At 39.1% G+C, this 24,152-nt stretch overlaps 1 protein-coding gene across 1 annotated transcript in view; it reads left to right on the forward strand.

Moving 5' to 3' along the window:
• TBC1D9 (TBC1 domain family member 9) overlaps positions 1-21,851 on the forward strand; it is a gene marked incomplete at its 5' end in the record, with an annotated part of 36,825 nt that extends 14,974 nt beyond the window's left edge. Inside the window, 13 exons of the mRNA XM_010165159.2 lie at positions 178-328; positions 1,882-2,096; positions 3,963-4,080; positions 4,611-4,896; positions 6,033-6,162; positions 9,740-9,838; positions 9,952-10,020; positions 11,617-11,857; positions 17,223-17,288; positions 18,532-18,618; positions 19,513-19,587; positions 19,721-19,821; positions 20,762-21,851. Coding sequence (XP_010163461.1) covers positions 178-328; positions 1,882-2,096; positions 3,963-4,080; positions 4,611-4,896; positions 6,033-6,162; positions 9,740-9,838; positions 9,952-10,020; positions 11,617-11,857; positions 17,223-17,288; positions 18,532-18,618; positions 19,513-19,587; positions 19,721-19,821; positions 20,762-21,487 — 2,364 coding nt within the window. The remainder of the gene's footprint in view (positions 1-177; positions 329-1,881; positions 2,097-3,962; positions 4,081-4,610; positions 4,897-6,032; positions 6,163-9,739; positions 9,839-9,951; positions 10,021-11,616; positions 11,858-17,222; positions 17,289-18,531; positions 18,619-19,512; positions 19,588-19,720; positions 19,822-20,761) is intronic.
• Positions 21,852-24,152: the final 2,301 nt, after the last annotated feature.

Genomic DNA, 24,152 nt, shown 5'->3' on the forward strand with positions numbered 1-24,152 from the left:
GAAACTAAGAAATGGGAGGAAGCAGCCCATTAAGAAAAGAATTGGATTGTAGCCAAGTTATTTCTTGCTCACTTGGAAAGTTAGGATGTTGCTGGCTTTTTAGCACTTAGCATTTTGGTGGGGCAGAGTGTTAGAAAGGGAAGCTGCATCTTTGTGCCTGCTTTTCTTTGCTTTTAGGCTAAAGAGTTTTTGAAGGAACAGGCCTGGAAGATTCATTTTGCTGAATATGGCCAAGGAGTCTGTATGTATCGTACAGAGAAAACCAGAGACCTTGTGCTGAAGGGCATTCCAGAAAGCATGAGAGGGGAACTTTGGCTACTGTTTTCAGGTGGGTATGCATTTGAACATGACTGTGGATATAAGCAAAAGCATGAGGGAAGAAAGGATTTCAAAGATGTTTAAAGATGCAGATAATATGTGTCTAAAAATACTTGGAGCAAGTGAGGCTGTGATTTTTAGCAGGCGCCAGACTGGTTTAGACAAGAGTAAATACCCTTTCTCAAACAGGCTCAAATAATTAGGGAAGAATATAAAAAAGCAGAATGCATGCTCTGTTACCACAAGCCAGCAGTCTAGGGGCTTCCAGATGTTCAACAACTGCCAGCAGGCCTACTTCCCATTTGTTTAATCATTTCTGAATCCAGTTAAGCTTCTGGCTTTCACAGCAAGTTGTTGCATGGAACCACTACCTTTTTTTTTTTTTTTTTTTTTTTTTTAAAAAAAGTTACTTTATCATTTTATTAGGTGCCCCCAGTATGTGAAAAATGATGAGAAAATATTTCTGTCCATCTTCTGTGCCATCAGGGATTCTCTAGATCTGTGTCCCCTTAGGCTTTTTTTCAAAGTTTAATTTTATTAATTTTATTACTAGTTATATGGAAATCAGTCCATACCTCAGGCTTTCTTCACAACCTTTCACTTGCTGTGTACCTTCTCTAGCTCTGTGCCTCCCCACGATAGTTACCACAGCTACCCACACCATTTAGGATATGAGCACACCAGGGACTTTACATCATGATCTAATGATGCTTTCTGGTTCATTTTCTATTTCTTTCCTAGTAATCCTTAATCTTGTACATCTTCTCTTTGCTGCTGGGCATTAAACAAATATTTTCAGGAAATATACACAGGAATGCACAGATCTGTCCTGTGTCTGAATAATAGCTAGTTTGTACCAGTTTTCATGGTGTATGCATAATTATTATTTTCCACATGCGCTACTTTGTGCTACTCACATTTGATTTCCTTTGCTGCCGAGATTTTCATTTCCAGCAGTTTTAAAGTCAGCAGTGAAATCTCACAGCAACTCTGTGAGCATGTGATAGTATCCTTAAAACAGGCTAAGTGCCCTGCCTAATATGACAGTCATTTTCAGAAGCAGGAATAGAGCTCAGGAGTTCCTGTCTCTTGCTTTTGGCTGAGATATCATACTTTCTGCAACCAAGCATTAATCTGCTCCCTCCTCAGGGCAAGTAGCTTTCTCAGAGGCATGTTTTGAGTTATTTAGGATAATCACACCCACATCCAGCTCCAGGGAGAGCTCATGATATCATGTGATTGCACAGCTGGTTTGTTCTTCATGCATCCCATTTTCTTCTGGCTGAAAGAGAAAGAGGCTTTATCTTCTTCCATTTTTTTTTAAACCTCATTATAAGATGTCTCTAGGGGAGAAGGCAAGAGGGGTGATACCTCAATCACCTAAGCACATCTTTATTTTTTTTTCTTTTTTGTAATCACCTTTACAAAAATAACATTTCTTAGGGCTTGCTGGTGACATTCAAGATTAAAGAGCAGCAGATCATCATCATGTTGGGATGCTGTATCTGCTAACTCTAGCTTTTTTCTTTCTTTCTGCTTTTAATACTGTTCTCTCACTCCCAGGAGCCATTAATGAAATGGCGACTCATCCTGGCTATTATGAGGACCTAGTGGAGAAATCGATGGGGAAGTATAATCTTGCTACAGAAGAGATAGAGAGGGATCTGCACCGCTCCCTTCCAGAACACCCTGCATTCCAGAATGAGATGGGTATTGCTGCTCTAAGAAGAGTCTTGACAGCTTATGCTTTTAGAAATCCAAACATAGGATATTGTCAGGTAATTGAAATACCTTGGCACTCCTTCAGTTTCTTATACTCCTGTTTTTTCAGTCATGCACACAAGTATTTGGCTGCGTAAAGTACACCAATACATGTATAATGCTGTGAGGTAAAGCCTTAATGCTGCAGAATTACAGTAATACTGAGGTTAGAGGGACTTGACACCAGGACCTGCTCTAAGAGAAGTATTAGCAGATCGTGCTGAGATATGCATAGTTTTCTGCGAGCATATTTTTCCACCCATAAATCTAGAGATAACAACAGAGTTGTCTTGAAGTGCATCTACAGAAAATGACAAATGAACCCTGAAGAAAGGTTCTTTTCTTTTAAACAGGAAAAAAAAAAAAAGTAATTGGTCAGCCTTAAATTTTTACCTACTTATCAGTGTAGTAGTTCTAATAACCCTCTAGAACCTCCTTTACTTTTTTTCAATGATGCCATTCAATCATTCAAAACAAAACTATATATAAAAAAAAAGCACTCTAGAAGATATCTTATCACTGTGCATCACAACCATGTACCAGTAAAGTTAATGCTGACCCTTGCATGGTTTTGGAGTTTCTTATGCTTGTGATTCAGGTCACTTTAGTTTCTGGTCCCAAATTATTGTTTCTTGCTATATAACTTTGATTTATAATCTGGGCCCTTTTTTCCTACATATTTTTGCAAAAAAGGAAACTTGAATTAATGAGTATTAAGAAGCCTGATTAATGTCTGTCTGTTAAGACTCTAGATGCAACATGAGTAAGTGAAAGTACAAGCAATTCTAGCAGCTACCATCATAAATGATTTAATAACAAATATAATACTAAATAATACCTACAGTAACTTTTTGTAAAGATTATCTAACAGAGGAACAGCAGAAGGACACTGTGGTTCTGGTTCCTAAAGCTGTCACAGTAACTGTTAATAGCCTTGGGACTTGGTCCATAGTATTCAGAATGCTGATTCACAGTTATGGTGAGAATTCAGGCACTAAAGTGTTTCCTACGTGGCAGACAAGGTAAAAAGGAATAGTGTAGACTTTGACAGACTTGTAATGTTGTTCTGAGTTTCAGCTGAAACAAACCTTAGTTGCTTTCAAACAGGTAATGATCAGACTGGAGTCTTAAAATGTTACAGGATGTGAAATGAGCAGCTAATTCCCTAGGAGGCAAACTGAGAAGAAAATGGTACCGAAATATGTTATTTCTTCAGACTACAGAGGTCCAGTCAAAAGCTGTAAGCAAACAATTCAGAGGTCATTGTAAAATGCTGTGATATTTGACATGGAGTGGAACAGGCCAGAAAAAACTGTTGTATACACAGTCAAACATGGAGAGTAAGCAACAGCAAGAGACTTCTATTTCACTGTGCTCTGGTTGTTCGTGACTGATGCTGTTATAGGCATTTCGTTCAGCTCAGAGATGCTTTTCATAGGAGCAGAAAGCATGAGGAGTGCAGCCTGCCTCTGCAAGGGGTGGTACAGCAGTGGCCATCATTAATACTGTAGGAGGCATTTTGTCTGCATCAGACCCAGATTCCCCAAGAGCACCAGTTGGCAGAATATCAGTAGCCATGTAACTGGATGTTTGCAGGCCTGAGTAGGCCCTTGATTATGAAAAGAAATCTTGATTTATTTTTTTCTTAAAAAAAACCAAAATAAAACACAATTTTTTGTGGTTTATTTGAGGCTTTCTTAAGCCTTCCTTTGAGCACTAGGAAAACACTGCTTGCTGTTTTTACAGGAAAAAACTTGAACAGTTGGGGGTTTGCAGGGGGAGATGTGGCTAATTTCCTAGCAATAGTAACCACTTACCTGCCCAGTTATTGTACTAGATACTGAATAAATGGGTCTGACACTTGATATTTCTCTTTCTTTTAGGCTATGAATATTGTCACTTCAGTACTCCTCCTTTATGCAAAAGAGGAGGAAGCTTTCTGGCTGCTGGTGGCTCTGTGTGAACGTATGCTACCTGACTACTACAACACAAGAGTTGTTGGTATGTTATGAGGAAATTTTCTAAAATTACAGTACAAAAATTAACCAAATTAATTGGTATTATTTGTGTTGCAGCAAGCATATATGTAGATGTATGTGTGGCATAGATACAACTATGAATGCTAGTGGCAAGACAGCTCACTCAGGAGTGTACAAGTGATTCCATGAATGGATACTGTGATAGTTAATATTTTTTCACTTACTTACGATGAGATGTCATTCTAAAGTTTGCTTAAACAAGGTAAATAAAAGAGAGGAGCTTATGAAGGAGCTTAGCTCTTATGAAGTGTATAATTAAAATAAACAATAAAAAAAAACTTATTACAGTTTGATTTTTATGTACAGCTCAGTAGTGGAATAGAATCTGGTTTTTATCTGAAAGTGAGAAAGTATGTGCAAGCATCATGTAGAATATTCTTAGGTTTTGTATTTTTATATATATAGAATATATGTATATATATTTTTCTCCCCTAAGTGGTGATGTGGTCAGCACCCAAATTAATGGACTCAAACCTTATTTATTTTCAACAGGAGCACTGGTGGATCAAGGTGTCTTTGAAGAGCTGGCTCGTGACTATGTTCCACAGCTTTATGACTGCATGCAGGACTTGGGTGTAATATCCACCATTTCCCTGTCCTGGTTCCTCACTCTTTTCCTCAGTGTCATGCCATTTGAAAGTGCAGTGGTGGTTGTGGATTGTTTCTTCTGTGAAGGAATAAAGGTGATATTTCAATTAGCACTCGCTGTCCTCGATGCTAGTGTAGACAAGCTGCTTAACTGTAAAGATGATGGAGAAGCCATGACAGTCTTGGGAAGGTATTTATTATAGAAAATAAATTATCTTAATTTTCTTTTTCTTTTTGCTTACTTTACTGAATTGTGTTCTTCTATGCCGAAATACTCAGTTTAAACCAGTGCAATGTATGTAAATCTTGTACATGCTTATAGTCTCCTTTCACCCATACAAGGTATTCTTTATATTATTTTTAAATAATGTTAAGTGACCAATAAGATATAAATTGTTCTTTCAAGACATTCAAATGAACTTCCCAAACCTGGTTACAGAAACTTATTTTGATTATTTTAGTTCATTATATGCTTTTTGTTACTTCACCTTTTGCCTGCTACCTTTTAAATGCTGCTAAGAAAAAGCCTTGATCTCAAGGGAAATTGGTTTGGGAATGGACTAAACAGAAATCAGAAGAGTTAGGCTCATGAATGAATAGATTTCAGTGAAACAGAAAGCTGATAAATAGACTGGATTGAGTCATTTAATACAAACTAATACGCTGAGTGTAACCTCTGATTTCCTCATGCTTAGTTTTGTTTTCAAGATGCTGCTGAAACTGGAAATTTTTTTCCTACTAAGTTTCATTAATATAGCCTTACTGAAGTCTGTTTTTAATTTCTTTGGGGTTAAAAATGACTGGGGTTGTGTTTTTTCTGAAGTAAGCCCTAGTGCTTGCTGAGGGTTAAAGTGTTCTTCAGCCACAGGGTAGAAGAGAGATGATCTACAGCAGCTGCACCAGTGGGAGGAACAGGCCCTTAATGCCCTTGCAGTGAGGTTGGGCAGTAGTAGGACAGGGGAGCATGTAGTCTGAAGCACTCTGACCCTTGTTCCCATGTTGTTGTAATGCCCTTAGCATATTTAAACAGCCAGAAGCCACAAACCTGTTCAGTAAGCCACTCGTTTGTGACTAGCTATATTTGAGCTACTTCTTGATAAGTATAATGAATTACCAGGGTTACCTTAGCTCTCTTTGAGGAAAAAGCAGTGTTAAGATTTGTCAAATTACTGATGTCAGAAATATAGTTCATTAGTGGAGAGTGGCTTAATCATTTTTACATTTACTAATTTATATGTAACCCTTATTCTATTAACCCTCAGAAGGGAGAGGGTACAAATGGATCCTGAGTTTCTCTTCTTTTTTTTCTTTTTTCCCCCCTACCAGATATTTGGACAGCGTAACTAATAAGGACAGCACTCTTCCACCCATTCCTCATCTTCACTCACTGCTCAGTGATGATGTAGAGCCTTATCCTGAGGTGGATATCTTCAGACTAATCAAGTCTTCCTATGAGGTAGGATGGAATTTCTTAACAGGGACTTACCAACCCACACTAGTTCTGCTTTACAGAGGAATTCGGTACTTGGCTTTGTTTGCAACTGAAAGAATGTAAAAGAAATACAGACTCATCTCAGAAGTCTGAAATGGGGCAGGGGAGAGGGGTTAGTCTTTTTTTTTTTTTTTTTTTTTTTCTTTTAACCAAAACTTTTAATTGGATTTTTTTTGCATAGAAGCCTTCAGCATCAAAGGAGAGCAGCCCACAACCAAAAAGTGATTTACAAACAAAAGGCTGAACTTGTAGTTCAAAAAAGGATAATGCTCATCTAATCTTTTCATACTTTTCCATACTGAAATATTAGTGAAATTTATATGGTTTCAGAAGACCTTTCTATTATCAGTGGAACTTTGTTTCTTTTATCTTTTTTTTTTTTCAGCAAGTGCTGATTATGAATATGGGGCACTAGCTTCTGTATTATCACCAAAGCTAAAAAATTTTCAAGTGAAAGGAGGTGGTAATAACTAATATCTCTAAAGCACAGGACAAAATCTGCAAAAACCTAAAATTGCAAACCAGTTTCATTGTCCTTAAATTTTAAAAATAAGCCATCAGTTTAAATACCTCTGATGATTAGACTGACATATTACTTTTTTATAAAAACTGAAGAATAACTTTGAAGAGTTATTCTCCTTAATTTCATTTTTTTTATTCCACTGATGTGCAGGAACAAACTAGTGTTTTTAGTTCAAGATGTAGGTTCACACTGAGCAATATGACAGCTGATTCAGAGGCTCTTCCTATGTCCCTCAAACCTCCTTGCTTTAATAACACGGTACCTATTTAACAAGGAAGGAGGCAGTCCTTAGTGTATTCTACGCTGAAGGGCAAACTGAATCCAGTTAGACGTATAGTTTTTCTCCTTCACACAATGTTAGAATGGGGAGAAAGATGCTTATGTGAAATTCTGTTTTCCTTGTATTTTTCTGATTACCTCATCATGAAGATAGCTTGCATTGGCTTAACTGATTTTGGATGAATATCCTGACTCCATGCAGAAACAGTGTGTCTTTTTGGGGCTTATGCAGCACAGAACCTTGTAACTCCTGGATAAATAAGCAGCTGTACTCCAATATAATTAGGCAAAACAAATAGCATGGGGAGGGGAGAATTGTGAGGAAAGCAGGAGCTGGTTGCAAAGAGAGAATTAGTGTCAGGAGAGTCACTGTTGTTGATTGGTTTGATTATTTAGAAAACCCCAGCAATTCAATAGTAAATTATCAAAATAAAATAAAATAAAAAAAACTTCAAGGCATCTGTTACTCACTGACTGTTACGTTCCTCAATTAGCTGTCTGCAGTCAGGGCTGGGAACACAGTTAGCTTTGTTGCAGCTACAAAGAGCGAAATATCAAGTAAGCAAGCATATCTTTGCTATTTTTAGAATTTAAGCTGTTAAAAGTACTTGTTGGTTAACCATCTATCCTTAATCTTCTAGACATTTATTGTTTATGAAAGAACAGGAAGACCTACAGCTGAAAAAAAATGCTTTTTATTGGAGTTCTTTGCCCTCCCTCAAACACACACACACGACCCCCAAGGAGGGGAAAACCTTGTCCCTTGCAGACTGTCTTATGATATTTGTCACGGGAGCATGATGAGTCTGAGAACTCGGTGAAGATATAGCATGGGAAAAGCACAATATTTGGATTGTTTTATGAAGAGCTGCTTTCTGTCACGCTCTGATCCTGTCCAGCTTTTAGGTAATGATGCCAGGCGCACACATGAGAAGTGGGCAGTGAAAGCTGAAGTGATGCAGAGGAATTTTTTTGCTAATTAAGCAATTAGCACTCCTCTGTGTGATGATACTGAACTGACTTTCTCCTTTAAAAAAGAAATATTTTTTTAAGTAACAAGTACATCTTACCCTGCCAGTAACTTTTTCATTTACTGAAAATACTTTTTAGTAAGAAATCTCTTACCTATTCATTCTATTTTGCAATTAATTCCGAAGCCATAGAGCCTGGTGTTACAATAATTACCATAGAAGTGACTGAAATAATGCATAATCACTAAAGCTTGAAAAGCCTGTGCATGGCTCAGTAGCTGTCAATGGTGTGTAGACTCAGCTATTAAGAGCTGTTATGTGCTCAAATCCTTTCCATTGTGTGTTAGTTAATTTAGAAAAAAATAGGCCTTAAAAACTGAAGCCACATCTGTAGTAGTATCTGGATCTTGGCCATTTTAACTAAACAACTGACACTCAGAGTTCTGTGTTGTTGGAAGGTTAGGTACAGTTTTGACCTAGAACAAGTGACACGCTTCCAACAATTCCTTGCATGATTTGAAAGTTAACATGGGCAAGGGACTATTCCCAGAAGGTAACTGCATGTAACCTTCCTTTTCTGTGAGCTACATGAGTTTTAGTTGTATGGATGTGAAGAGACCACCTCATCTAGCCTCTGGACCAGAGGATAAGCCTTGATTACAGGAATAGATGTGGCTTCAGAGCCACAGAAGACCTCTGTTTTCAAGGTTCTGTGACCTCTGTGATGCTTGACATTCATGGATGTTTATCTGGATTCTGTTTTTTCAAAAGAGTCCTTTATTTGCAAAATGTTCCAAGTACATTAAACATGTTTTTACTCCTGAGGCACATGATAAAGTTGCACAGCTTTACAGATAAACACAGCTTTAGTGTTAATTTGATCACATAAGAACGTGCTAGCAAATTATAACCTGCTTATGCAGATGCATCTGCACTTGAAATACAAATCCATCCTGTATGAAAGCATATCTTGCCACCCCCTTTAATTTTTACATCTGGCATACTTGATGTCTGACATTACTGTTCATGCAGATCATCCATGCATGTCTAAGTATGTTACAAGTGTTTTCTTCATGGCAAAAAAACTTCTACTTAGAGTTCACAAAAGAAATCTTAGGGATTAGGCATTCCTCTACATACTAAAAAATGGAATATTATTCCTAATAGGTTTCTCCCTAGGATGTTTCTGTAGTATATGCAGGAGCTCCCCGAGACTGTTATGTGCATTGTGGGGAAGAAAAGAAAAAACAGAAAATAAGATTTGAGCACTTTAGAGAATCTTCTTCCTAATGGAAGTTGCATTCTTGATACTTGGTTTCAGATGCTCATGAACGTAAGGACTGCTATACTATTTCATCCATTAGAGATCCAGTTAGTCTATTTATCTTTTCTCTCTGTAGCAATTAAGAGATACTCCAGGACAGGCTGAAATAAAACCTTGCGGAAGGAGTTATGAAAAAAATCTATTCATAGAGATTTGCCAAGCAAGAAATTTCTGACTACTGGGATTGTAGTTTGAAACGTGAGGATTTGTAACTTAATATGAGACTTTTCAAATTAAATGAAAATAAGTTATTGAGAGAAACAATATCGCGTGAAAAATTCCTAAAGTCTTTGTAACTTTGTCATATGTTAGGAAAATGCCTTAACAGTCTTTTAAATATACCATTTGTGGTATAATACATGATTAAATTAATTTCTTGCATACATTAAAGGCAAGCTAAGTATTAATACACAGGCTATCCTGTACTTCTTTTTCTCTTTTAAGAAATTTGGAAGTATCCGAGCAGATTTAATTGAACAAATGAGATTCAAACAAAGGCTGAAAGTTATCCAAACCCTTGAAGATACTACAAAGCGCAACGTGGTGAGTACTGAAATAATGCAAAGATTAAGGTCAGTCAGTTTCTCAAATTTAAATTAGCTTTTCAATGAGATGTGGATTTCAAACCCATAACTGTTAATGTTATGTTTCAAAAGGTACGAACTATTGTGACAGAGACTTCTTTTACTATTGATGAACTGGAGGAACTGTATGCTCTTTTCAAGGTAAAGCTAAGTGAAGATAAGGTCATGTACCTGCAGGAAATGCAAACCTTTGTTTTTTATATGGAACTGTGTCTTTTCTAAAGACCAGGTTGAGTCTGTGAGTTACGTACTATCAGGTATCTTAACACAAACTTGGATTAGCTGCTGTATTATTGAATATACCACCCCCCCACCAAAAAAAAAAAAAAAAAAAAAAAACCACCCCCAAACAGTTTGAAATTACTTTGTATAGGGGCTAACTGGACAGAATGTTGAACTAGAAACACTGTCACAGGGTGGTTAGACACTGGAAGATGTTGCCCAGAGAGGTGGTAAAAGCCCCATCCCTGGAAACATTCAAGGTCAGGCTGGACAGGGATCTGAGGAACCTGGTCTAGTTGAAGGTGTCCCTGCTTATTGTAGGAGGGTTGGACGAGATGACCTTGAAAGGTCCCTTTCAACCCAGATCATTCTATCAGTCTGTGAGTTCTTAAAAGCTCAGGAAATAAGTAATTCACTAAGTTATTTGTCCCTGGAAAAAGTGAATATACTGATGAAAACTATTATAATGAAAAAGTGAAGAGAAGAGAGGCTTTTGATGAGTCTTTAGAAACTTACATGTGTGTGTCTCTCTCTGTACCTCACTCAGGTTTTGGAATTTAGCACAGAAATACCTTTATTCTATTATCTAAGACAGTTAATACTTCCATGGCACAGTAGCTAATGTTTGCCATTATTAATGTATTACATGGAAGTTTAGTGTCACAGAGTGGTGTGTCTTTGTAAGTTCATTGTACAGCAATACCATTAAATCCACAGATTTAAAGGTGAGCAGTTAAAATGCTTTAGTTTCACCTTCATGGACAGTGCCTTAAAACACTGATACTTTCTTGTTCTGTTTTGTTATAACAGAGATTTTTTTGGAATACCATGAAGAATTTATTTCCTTTCAATTTCCCATCTCTAATGTCAGGTCTTACAGTTGTCCAAATCCTGCAGTGCCTTCTTTCAGTCTTCCATGGAATCAGTGAGACCAAGTCAGATGGTCCACCCTGGCTTATCACTGTGGAGTGCCAGGATCTCTTTCTCTAAGCTTCTGAATCGTTTTGAATTAGATTCCACTAAAATCAGCTTCGGAACTTTCACTGACTTCAGTAAAACTGAAAGAGTACGACTTTATACAGTTCAACAAAAAATATTTCAAATAAACAGCTATTTTCATATGCTCTGAAATCAAAAGATTTCATGAGAGTCCCCTTTCAGACTTGACTGTGGGGACAGGGTGAAGGGGATGACTAAGCACAAAAAGCCTGTGTATATATGCAAGTCACAGCTGCTTGCTGCTCTGTTCAAAACAGGTATTTCATGTTTCATCTGCCTGGGAGGCAGAACAAGTTTTGCTTTGTCTTTTTTTGTAGAGGGATGTCTTTTTGTGATGGTTAGAGGAGAAACCTCTTGCAGAAGTGCAAGGGCTAGATAGATGGAAATGCATCTGCTAGTTTTGTGATGGTTTAAGACTGTGTGTGTATGTTTTGTTTGTAATTTTTTAAAATAATTTATAGCGATTGGTTGTTTACAGAGGTGATGACAATCTCACAGCATTTGCCTTCTGTTCAGGCAGAACATCTGACTAGCTGCTACTGGGGAGGAAACAGCAATGCTATTGACCGGCATGATCCCAGCCTGCCTTATCTGGAGCAGTACCGTATTGACTTTGAGCAGTTCAAGGGGATGTTTGCTCTCCTCTTTCCTTGGGCGTGTGGAACTCATTCAGATGTATTAGCTGCGCGCTTATTCAGGCTTCTCGATGAAAATGGAGACTTGCTCATCAACTTCCGTGAATTCGTCTCTGGGCTAAGTAAGAAGAATTCACAGCCCTCTCAAAATAATCTGACCAAAACAGTTTGTTTCTAAAGGGGATCCAGTCCTTCAGAAACACAGATGTTAGCTATCAGATCATGAGTTTGAAATACACCAATTTGCACAAGTCACCATTGTTTTAAGAGCTGTTCATGCTACTGTTCAGTTCATTTTATCATGCCTATGACTGGTTCCTGCTGGGGTTTAGACTGGTCTCAGTAGGTTCATCTACATTAGCCAGTGGTGTATCACACTGGGAGAAGGACCACACACGAACTACACGTCCATTAGGGTCTGAGGATTTCCCTGACTGCTAACTCTCAACATGAAAATGACCTGCAATTTGTGTGCTTAATGGTGTGATTACTTGTAATCAAAGTGTTTCCTTTGGGAAAGTCTTTTCTATGTTCTTCTGTAGTGTTCCTTTCTGTGACACTGCATTTTGTTACCTGCTCCTTAAACTTTCCCTGAAAGTTGGGAATTTATACCTTTTGCCAGTGCTGCCAGCTCTGGAAAGGGGAGACAGGCAGCATTTGCTCCCTTGGTTGTTCAGGAAGACTTTTGAGAAGTTTATGTGCACATACAAGAGGCAGGGGAAGGATAGAGTGAGGATGCTAGTTTTGTTTGCCCCTGGATAAAAGTGCTCCTCTTTAGAAGTCTGCTGATACCCTACACAAATGTGTCCCTGTGTGAGGGGAAGGTATCATACCTCATGGTACATGCAGTGAGAGGTACTACCTATATTACTTCTGAAATCAATAACCAAGACTTCAGACTAAGAGAGAGAGCAGGATGGAAGTCACCTGAAAAGGAGAAAGTAGAAGTGCAGGTCATATAGGGAATCTGAATGTTCTTAATGGAGATAATGGCCCATGCAAGTCTCAAAGAAACAAGATTTCAAGACTTGAAAGTCAATATAGTAACAAAGGGAATGTGCAAGCCCCAGGCTTAACATGGAGAAGCAAAGATGAGGCAGGAGCTGGCCACCCATTTTTTGAATATAGCAGGAATTATTCCCTGTAAGTGACCAACATCTCACCATCTATCGTGTTATTTCATGGCAACCTGGCATTTCTCCCAGCTTTACACTTTGATCCCTTCTGAGAGAAAAGGTTTCCCAGCCTGGCTTTCAGCAGATCTTTGTAACAGTATTTTTAAGCATTAGGGCTCCAACTGCAGCCTTGCACTAAAACCTCTGTACAGCAGTGGTAACACCTGTTCTTTTGCAGGTGCAAAATAGCTGTGTGACAATAAAGCTGATCACACACCTTCCCTTCACACCACCCAAAAAAACAGTGCTTCCTATGATGCAGGTCTGAATTGCAGTTGAGGGACTGTTTGCCCAGGTAACACTTAATGGCCTTTTGAGACCTGACCCATGGATTGACTACTCTTGCTGCTTACAGGATGCTGTTAATAACAATCAACCAGTTTTTGGTTCAGACAGCATTTTTTTAGAACCAATAATGAGTAAGAAGAACAAGGAACAGTGTTGAGCACTGTGAACAGAAATTAATGTAAAATGCACAAATGTGCCTATAAGCCAACGTGACTGAACTAAAATCTTCAATGGGCTAAGCAATCAGAAATGCTCACTCTGAAAAACCACATTTTTTCAGAAACTGAGACAAATGTGGCACAGCTTGAAAACTTTTTTTTTAAAGTTAACTAGTTGATCCCTCCCAACCCCTTTTTTGTTTAAGCAGCACATGAATGGTAGCAAGGACAACATAGTCCACAAAAACATGGGATTTGTTTGAGCATATTTTACCCTACCTCAGGACTTAAAAATTCCACAAACATCAGCTGTTTCAGTTGCCTCACCAAGTCAATATATGTTGACTAGGAAGATCTCCTAAATGTGTCTTCTGTTGGAGCAAGATGTGTCTGCTCAACAGGGGACTGTCGCCTTTTCATTGTATCTGTCCTGGAAAGCGTGGTCAGGGGATGGGCATTCTGGAGGTGACTTGTGGGCACTGTCCTTTCTCTGTCCAAACAGCAGTATTGGAATCTGGCCCTGGTTACTCAAGTCTCTCTTTTCTCAAGGAAGCATCCTATTCAAGTACTTCCTTGGCATGGCCCATCTCAGAGGGTACTTGTTGATGACTGAAGAAGCCCTGGTACCTGAAGCATTTCCATTTCACAACTCTCTTTCAATGCCCCCTCCCTGGAAGTGTTTAAGGCCAGGCTGGATGAGGCTTTGAGCAACCTGGTCTGGTGTGTGTCCCTGCTGATGGCAGGGGGGTTGGAACTGGGTGATCTTTAAGGTCTCTTCCAACCCAAACCATTCTATGATTTCATGTAGCCATCAGGATATGTTCCCTTGAAGCCTCTCTTTAATGCCACTGACTACTTCTAGAAGCTCCAAGAAGAAGAGGTGAAAAGAAGTACTTCGTGTCCCAGCATGAGCTCATGGCCCTTTCTTCTGTGTCAGCATGAAAACCGTGGGATATGAGAGCGCTGTAATTGCAACTGGGAATCTCTATTTCCTTTTCATAGCCCTTGCAGCAAATAGCTGAAGAACCTCCTACTTCAGGTGCCTCTAGGGACTCAGCTGAGCAAAGATGGAACAACCTGTCATATTTTTCTGTCTGTTCAACTCTATGTCGTGTTACTGCAAGTTCAAACAAAGGAGAGATTCTTGATTAGTTTGCTCTAGGTGTTGTGCTGCTCAGAAAGGGTTGTCAGCCTCGGTTATGAGATGTTGGGGGTACTCACTCATGAAGCAGCTCAATTGCACCACCGTACCATACTGGATTATAGCATGTCAGTTGTTGACTCAGGATCCCAGGAAGTTAGAGAGATTTCCACATAGGCTCCAAGTGCCCCCCTGCCTCCCATCATGTTTTTGCAGGATTCCCTTCTCAGAGCATGCAGCTCTTTCAGCTCTCTAGTGACTGCAGCACTTGCCAAAGACTTGTGCGTAAGTCAGCATCATGAAAACTCTGCCTCTCAAGGAGTACTTCAGCATCTGTTTTTTTTTTCTGAAAACAGCTTTTCTCAAAGCACAGGTTGCAGGAGGATGTTCAGAAAGCAGAGTGTTCGCCTCACCACTCCCCCGATCCTTTCAGGGAGCTAAATACTGAACAAACACCCTGCACCCCTCCACCTGTGTTCAAGGGAGGGGCAACTGCAGCCAATGCTTTTCTGAGGCTGCTAAGTTTTATGTTAGCAGAATAAAGTTCTAACCTGTTAAACTGCTTTGTTAAAAAGAAGAAAAGGGAAAAACTGTGCACATAAGACATTATGCCGAGAAGAAAATTGGCACTTGCATAGTGTTGAGAGAAGGAGAACAGTCAGAAAGGGGTCTCAGGGAAGGTTGTTCCTTGTCACGCCGTGAAAAGGGGTATAGTGGTCAAGCCATAAGAGGAGGTGTGTGTGAGGACATTAGTTGCAGTGTGAAGGTGACAGCTTTCACTGTTGTTTCGGGTGTAAAGATTCAAAGGGTGTTGTCGTGCTCTCTTCCAAGCGCAGTTTCTTCTCTCACCACAAAGTAAATTTAAAACTTTTGGATAAAAACTGACAATGCATCATCTGAGACTTGCTGCAAAATGATTAAGACTTGTTGATAGTTGTTGCAGGTTTTAAGACCTGTGATTCCAGAGTGGAGGAAGGAGGTATTTCTAGTTGGGTCTAAAAATGGTCTTACCACCTCCCCAGGGCTGTTCACAGGCCGCCTCAGCAGGGTCCTCTGCTTTGCTGTTCAGGGATACAGGGGCTGTGCAGGAGGCCACTGAATTCTCTGGGCTCTCCTATGAAATTAACCCTGTACTGCAGTGTACAGGTCAAAATGGTGGCCTGAGCTGAGGTATCCATCTGTACAAAGGTCTCCCCTACCTCTCCATAATATGGGCATATCTAGCAGAGATCCATTCCTCTTCTGGTGTCTTTATGAATGTAGCCTGATGTTTTTATTTTTTTTTTTAATTGTTTAATACAGGGTCAGTGCTCAGATCTTGGGTAGCCCACTGCAGCTAACTGTCAGGCAGTTCCTGCAAATTGCCAGTAGACTGTTCTCCCTTTGTAAAACTTTCTGACCTCTCCTGGGGGAGACCCAGAGGGTTGTCTCTGAGAAAGTCCAGATAACAACTTTGGCAATTTGTCCTGCATTCAATGTATATTTTGAGGGGAAAAAGGACTTGGCATTAGGAAGCACACACAGATTCATGTCGGACAAAAAGCAGCAGCAGTTGAGCTTTTTTACTTCTTTTCACATCTCAAGCCTGCATGTGTCACCACATATCCCGTGCTCTGAATCCTATTTTGGTGGATGCATCCCTAGCCATTGCTGGAGGACACAGAACCACAGCCTGTTCTGTGCTGTGGTTATTTCATGTCACCTTTAGCAGTGGGGCACTTCACGTGGTGCCTGGGTGCGTAACCTAAGGTAACCTACAGCTTCACTAGAGGAGAAAGCATTGTCTGCACGGTGTGGTACATCAGATGGGAACATAAGGAGGTTTTGTGCTTAAAAAGGAGCAGGTTGAAAGCAGAATGGCTCATGTAGGTGCACTCAGTTCTGTGGCCTAACATCTGTATTTATTGTAGTCCTCAGTTTTACAGTAGACTCTGATTGATAGTATGTGCCAGACTTTGTAGTTTGCATAGCAGAGCTAAGTGGACACGGTAGCCTGTAAGGTAAAATAAATCTCTATGTAACGTAATTAATGAAGGTTAATTAATTTGTTTGTTAATTATGTATCATAGCAAGTAAGAGTTATGAAGAAGTCTGATTATTGTTTATTTCAGTACTTTAAAATTAACTAATATCCATTTAATAATTGGAAGGAGGAGCTACAATAGATAGCTTGGATTTCATACAGCTAATTGTAGTGTAGACCAGAAAGGAATAGGGGTTGAGGTGGATAAGTCACTAGAAAGTATTGTCTGAACATCAGCTTAGCCTGTGGCTAACATATGATAAATGCTGTTTACTTTAATTTCTCTCTCCTTTTTTTGTAAATAACTTATTGTTCTAAATGATGTGATGTTGTTATTGGATCCTGAGATCAGAAAGTTTGAAGTCCACACAAAAAAGGTTGTCTTAACTTTCAGCTGGAGGCCTTTCCGAGTGGTAATGTGATGATCATAGATGATTTTTTAATGTTATAAAATAGTCATTTAATGGAAGACCCAGGGTTGAAGTACAGAATTCAGGGTAAGGTGGTCTGTGTTCTCCTGCTATTTCTACTACAGATCATATGATCTTAGAAGTCAAGTGACTGCCTTGTGATCTCAGGCTGCAAAGAGAGTACAGCCTTCCCAGAGTTAATGTAGCAGCTTCTAAATGAAATATTACAGCAATAATAAATAGAATAGTATTGAATGGTGAGTATTAACATACTGTATATAATGCTGTTTAGGTGCAGCATGCCATGGAGATCTTACAGAGAAGCTGAAGCTACTGTATAAAATGCATGTTCTGCCTGGTAAGTACGTGATGTTAAATTAGCTGTCATCTTGTTGAGAACAGAAATTTGGAGCAGAGTTGTTTATGACTAGCTTTCCCAATTAAAAATTAATTTGTCAGAATTACTGTAGCTGTTTATGCAGCAGTAAAATAAGAAAGTTTCTACCATAACCAGACATGGATTTGGAAAGTGTGACCCATGCAGCCCTGTATTGCTCCGGCCACAAGCAGGTTGTTTGTATGTCTCTTGTCTGACAGCTGGGTGGTTGGTGACTTCCCCCATGCGTAACAGATAGAGCCTTCTCCAGCGTTTGTTACCATAATGTACTTTATTTAAGAGTGAAGCTAGCTGAAAATTTTCCTGTGTGCCCTGGCTACTCATTTCTGTTCCCAGGCTTCCTTCTTTGTTTCTCTTCAGGGCTGATACAACTGTTTGCATGGGAAAGCTCCAGATGGTTTCACAGATGTGCTTTCCAGGGAGCTGTGCAAACTGTTGGACTCAGCTCAGTGAGAAAGGCAGCTTAGGGTGGAGAGGGGATGGAAACATCTCAAAACAGTTTTGCCCTTGAAGAAAATTATGTCCTGAAACTATATCCTCTCTGGCTTGTCACACGTGTGCCATAAAGAACCTGTTGCTGTCTTTGGTGAACCTGTGATTAAAGGACGTTGCAAATGTTTGGGTAGTTTGATTGTTCTGCACATTTACATCCTCTGGTAAAGATACCTAAAGCTTTGAGAGGACAAATACCTTCATGTGCTTTGAACATGTGTCCCCAATTGCTCCCAGCTGGCTTTGCTGGAGGTAGGCTTAAGTGATTTACTGATTTAACTGGAAAAAAAATACAATTTTGTTGAACTATAGCAGAAAAGATCCATTTTTAAGAATGCAGCTTCTGGTATTTGAGAACCAGTAAGCTCATACCAAATCATGACAGATTGTTTCCAGCTAGGAAAGGGTTCATACCCTGCTTAGGACACACTGAGCTGCACAGAAGAAAGTAATGGAAGTAGCCATGGAATATGGGCAAGCCAGCCTCTGAAGGCAAACAGCTTTTTGTTAGACAGTATTGGATATCGGGGAGGAGACTGTACAGGTCTAGTTGTTCATCCTCTGTGAACTGGAAAGAGATGATTCCTAACCCACCACATCCCCAGGCTTCTGCTTGTAGAAACTGATATTCTAAATGTATCAGTGGAAATATGTTCTAGTTTTTTATTAAAGGGTGGAATTTTTAATGAAAGAATTTTATTATATTGCTTAGATCCGTCCCCTGAGCAAGAAGAGCCAGACTCTGCTTTTGAAGCTACTCAGTACTTTTTTGAAGACATCACACCAGATTGTACACACGGTAGGCATCTTTAGTCTCGGGCAGGAAAAGATGAGGTAACGTATTTCAAACAACATGTCTTTTTAGGAAGCTGCTTTTTTATTGGATTAAGCTTTGTAAATTAAGTGTTCTCTGTAAAAAGTATGTAATCTTTGTATATATTTTTATATCCATAGAGGTGTGTACACTAAGAACTCCCCTGGATTGTGCATTGCTGAAATACTCTCAGAATAATGTCATCAGTGTGTTGCAGTAGAAGTAATTTTGTGATAACTGCAGCTTATGTGCCTTGATGGAGAATAAACATCTTGGCTTTCAAGATATATTTGGATCAGAACTTAAAATATTCTAAAAAAAAATGAAGCCAAAAGATGTATCAGAATGTAGTTCAGCAGTTTGTAATCTTTTTGTGCCCTAATGAGAACTTGGGTCTCATCGCTTTTGTCTTAAGTGGCATTCTCTTTCTTAAGATATTTGATGTTAAGTTTCTCTCTGGTTCAAGAAAAACATTGCCTATCCTTGAGATTACAGGGGGAAGAAGGGTTGTTTGAAAATACAAGTAAGAATTAATAGACTAGAGATGGTAATTTTAAGTCCTGGTAGACAAAAGAAGATGCACTAATGTAACACCAAACATATCATGTTAGAAGTTGTTTGTGTTGTAGTAACATAGGCTGATCGTTGTACTACACAAACAAAACCTAAGATGGTCCCTGCCTTAGTAATTACATTAACTGTTAATTCTGTGGAATTTGCCAGCAGATTTAAGAATATCCAAAACATCATTTAATCCTGTCCTTTTTACTCTGCGTTTTCTGCAGTGTAAACATTTTATTTTGCACTGTACACATGAGAAGTATGTATGTGTCTAAAACCACACTGATCTCTCTCTCCCCCCGCCCCTCCACTTCCTAGTTGTTGGCCTAGACAGCAGGAACAAACAAGGAGTAGATGATGGGTTTGTTACAGTGAGTCTGAAAACAGACAAAGGTATGTATGGTGTCTCCATTTGATCTTTCATTTCTTGCAAAGATGCTCCTTTTGAAAATGGAAAAAAAAAAGTATTAATTTAAGGTTTCTTCATGGACTTTTCCTGCATCTGTGGGTAATTTGTTGACAATAGGCAAGAAGAGCTCACAAGAAAATCGGAATTATCTGAGAATGTGGAGCCAAGAGAATAAATCCAAAGCAAAAAACACAAAGGAATTGCCCAAACTGAATCAGGTACTTCTGCCGATGCTTACTTATTTTTCATTAACTTTAAACTATCTTCATGTACCTATAAATATTCAATACATTAACATTGAATTACGGTTTTATTTTGAGGCAGATAGCTTTTTACCAGAGCAGCAGTCAGCTGATTACAGAAGTTAGTTGTTTTCAACATACTGTAACTGGCATTCAGCTCCCAAAACATCCTAAAAATTAGATACACACGTATAGGAATGATAATGTATTATTTTGATCTCTAAACAAAGGATTTTATGACACTGAGTATCACTAGCTAGCTCTTAACATCCGATATACATTACCTGACAGAAGCATTTTATGTTTTGTAATTTTTACTGTCAGTCTCGTTCTCCTGAGATCCATAGCTGCTAAGGAGGAGGAGACCCATGGGGACAGCTGTTTCCTCCAAAGCATATAGCAAAGGTTTATTCCCTGTAGAACAATGCTTCTTACTTATGGTAGCCCTAAGCACACCTCCATCCCATTTAATTTGTGAGTTTTGAATTCCAAAAGGCTCGCATCCAACTAAGTTACCACTGTCAATTAAAAGTGTGGCAGGTCTCTTATTTCATTTTTCCTTAGTTTTATCAGACCTCTAGTTATACTTGGTTTCATTCCTACAGGAAAATCCACCAAAATGAATGCGAAGTGTCTCATTGCTCACCCTCTGTTGCCCTCCTGTGGCTGCAAAGAAACAAATCTGTCATATGTTGGAAGAAACATCCAACAGTTTATTCTAAATAGCTTTGAGAGAGGCAACACATCTGGCTGCCCAGTCATAGAAAATGCTTTCCAGACTACACCTAGATTATTTCCAATTTCAGTTTAGTCACATCAACTATTGTGTCATACCAGACTTTTTAAACTGATGTAGTAGATCTCAGTCTGATTTGTTTCCTGCTCTCCCATTAATGCTTCCTCCCTCTGTGTTTAGGGACAGTTCATTGAACTGTGCAAGACAATGTACAACATGTTCAGTGAAGACCCCAATGAACAAGATCTATACCACGCTACCGCTGCTGTGACAAGCTTGCTTTTGGAGATAGGTGAGGTCGGTAAGCTCTTCAGTTTGCAGCCCACAAAAGAGACAGACAGCAGCAGTAACAACTGCAGCAAAACCGTTCAGAGTGAGCTGTTTCAGAAGAAAGAGCACCAGCAGTACCCCCTCGAACAGTACAAGCCATTCCAAAGCAGCCTCGTCCCCAGCAATGAGGAGGCCGTTTGCACCGACAGCGCCCTGGGCATGCAGATGGAAGACATTAAGCTGGAAGACTCTTCTCCCAGGGACAACGGAGCCTGTTCTTCCATGCTCATTTCCGACGATGATACAAAAGATGATAGTTCCATGTCCTCCTACTCTGTCCTGAGCGCAGGTTCGCATGAAGAAGAAAAGCTGCACTGCGAGGACATCGGTGAAGACACCGTTTTGGTACGGAGCAACCACACCACTTCTCTCCGTAGAAGCACTAGCATTGACAGAGACTGGGCCATTACCTTTGAACAATTTTTAGCTTCCCTTTTGACTGAGCCAGCTCTGGTTAGGTACTTTGACAAGCCTGTGTCCATGATGGCCAGGATTACTAACGCTAAAAACATAAGGATGATGGGTAAACCAATAACCTCGGCCAGTGACTATGAAATCTCTACTATGTCGGGATAAAAGGCAGTCTGGTTTTTTATTTATTTTTTTTATTCTGTATTTATTAGTACCTGGCACAGGCCCTGGTATTTTCAAAACATGATTGTTTTCACTAATGTGAAAATGCTAGGGGGCAAACTTAACTATCTTCAAGTATAATCACTCTTTCTGTGGGAAATGTTACACAAATGCAAATTTTATTCAAAATACAGGAAAAAAAATAACTTGTCAGTGAAGTGTGTGTATTATTAACCTTGCTGTCAATATGAAATGGTAAAGATTAGTTCTTAATTTCCAAATGTAAACTTAATGCCGATATTTATGTGAATTTTTAAAATAGACATATATAGAGATCTCATTCTTGGGGAAAAAATGAACTAAACAGGAAGTACTTAAAACTGAAAGGGACACTGTCAACCTGAATAGGACCTCAAGCGAAATTAAGTTCCAGGCAACATCCCTGAAGGAAAATTTTATTTCATGTAAGTGTTTTTTTTTTTTTTTTCCCAAAGAGGATAATGGGTTTTAACACGTGCTTCAATTTTATTTTTTTGAATATATGAAAGATCACTTCCGTGACATCTGCCTGGCTTCTGACTTCCTCTGCTTGAGCCTGGTACACTCACTCAAATAAAAGTGAGAATTCCATCCCAAGCCTAGCTGGCACATCAGGCAAATGTAGTCAAATGTGACGATTTCTGCTCCCACAGAAGGCAAAGCCCATCTGCCTTTCCCTGGATTCAGTGGCCTCTGGCTCCACCAAACCCAGCAGAGAGGAAGCCCTTTCCCAGCTGTGGCCACCAAGGAAATACCTCCAGCGTGACCTTGCCTGGGGCTGTATTCCTAACCAGTGGACTTGGAAGCTTTGCTGGTGTGCTCCAAAGACGGTGTATGCAGGTCCCAGAACAGGTTGGTAGTCTCTTTTTAAAAATTGAAAACTTTTTAAGTTAAAAAGAAAAAAAAAAAATAGATATACTTCTAAGGCTGGATGTACAGCATATATAGCTTAGCTCATAAAACTAACCTTTACCACCAACTTATTATATCCTTGTTAGATTAAGAAAATAAAAACCTGTATTGCGTAAGTCTTCATTTACAACAGTGTAAAGTAGCAGTAATGAAAAAAATCTGCAAGATAATGTAACTGAATGTTTAAGTCTTACTGAGAACACTGTCACTTTATATCAAATGAATAGTATCCTGTATCAAGTTACTGAATTATATGTTAAAATGAAAACTGGAGCACCTGCACTTTGAATCCTTGCTTCTTTTATACAGATATTCAGGAATTTTTTTTAAATTTTGTTAGCTGTTTTTTAATTCATATTTGTTCAGTTCAGGATCATGTCTACATGCCTAATCTTTATTTCCTGTTTTGAGACTATTTTCTGTAGAATACTGTTGATTTTTTTTATACTCCTGTATATTGCATCCATGTACCTTTTTAGCAGAAGCTGTGTTTAATTCTTTTGTTTAAAAGAATGCTTTTAAACTGTCAGATGAAGTGGTTTTTAACCACAAATAGGTAATGTGAACAAATAAAGTACACTCTGCACAGGTTTGATTTTTAACTATTAAAGTCATGCTAGAGGGAAACGCAGGTGATTGTGTTTTATTACACAGACAAATGAATCTTCAACACCCAGTTTTGGAACAAAACCATTTTTTGTTTAACGCTTGAATGTGTTTAATTCCATCTGCAACAGGAAACCCATGCAAGCTTCTCTTCCACTACCCAGTTTCATTAAGCAGGTTTCCCTGCTATGCTCACATTTGGTGACAACAGTTGTCACTGCTTTTTAAGACCGCCAGATACTGTATGACCCATCTAGGCTTTGCTGTAGCTCGCTAGGCATGCTTTTAAGTCTTGAAATATTAGAATGTTTTTTACAGGGTACTGATAAGCTGAGATGTCAGCCTCAAAACCATGGCAGTAACAGAACAGACATGGATGTGCTCTATCCTACCTGAAAGGAGGGTGTAGAGAGGTGGGGATGGGTCTGTTCAACCAAGTAACAAGAGATAGGATGAGAGGAAATGGGCTCAAGTTGCACCAAAGGCAGTTGAGGTTGGATCTGAGGAAGAATTTCTTTCCTGAAAGGGTTCTCAGGCATTGGAAGGGGTTGCCCAGGGCAGTGGTGGAGTTCCCATTCCTGGAGGGATTGAAGAGACATGGTTTAGTCAGGGACTTGTCAGTGTTGGCTTAATGACTTGATGATCTTAAAGGCTTTTCCAATTGAGGCAATTCTGTCTTCAGTGAATTATATTTTTGAAACTTGCCCTCTCTTTGTGTGCATATAAAGTTAATTTGGAAAACATGGCTATTAATTTCTGAGCACTGCTTATATATCCCTTGTCTCAGTTTCCTGTTGATTTTTTTTCTTTTGTTGGGAGTAGAGTTCTCTCCTTTATCATTTACTCATATGGAGGCTCCATCTAACACTATGAAAAAGCAACATAGTCTTTCTGCATATGAGACTGTGCAGATTGGTCTACATCTGCATTAAATAATGATATTCATTTGAAGTCATAATCGCCATTTTGAAGCTTTGTTTTAACTTAAGATGCCAAGGCTGGATCAGGGTGCCTTATTGTCTTCAGCAGTAAGAGTTAACATCCTCCACACCCCCCCCCACAGGGCTGTGGGTACAACATATACTGGGTCTGGTCTTGTTTAACATCTTCA

Source organism: Antrostomus carolinensis, unplaced genomic scaffold, assembly GCF_000700745.2.
Source record: "Antrostomus carolinensis isolate BGI_N321 unplaced genomic scaffold, ASM70074v2 scaffold37513, whole genome shotgun sequence".
NCBI lineage: Eukaryota > Metazoa > Chordata > Aves > Caprimulgiformes > Caprimulgidae > Antrostomus > Antrostomus carolinensis.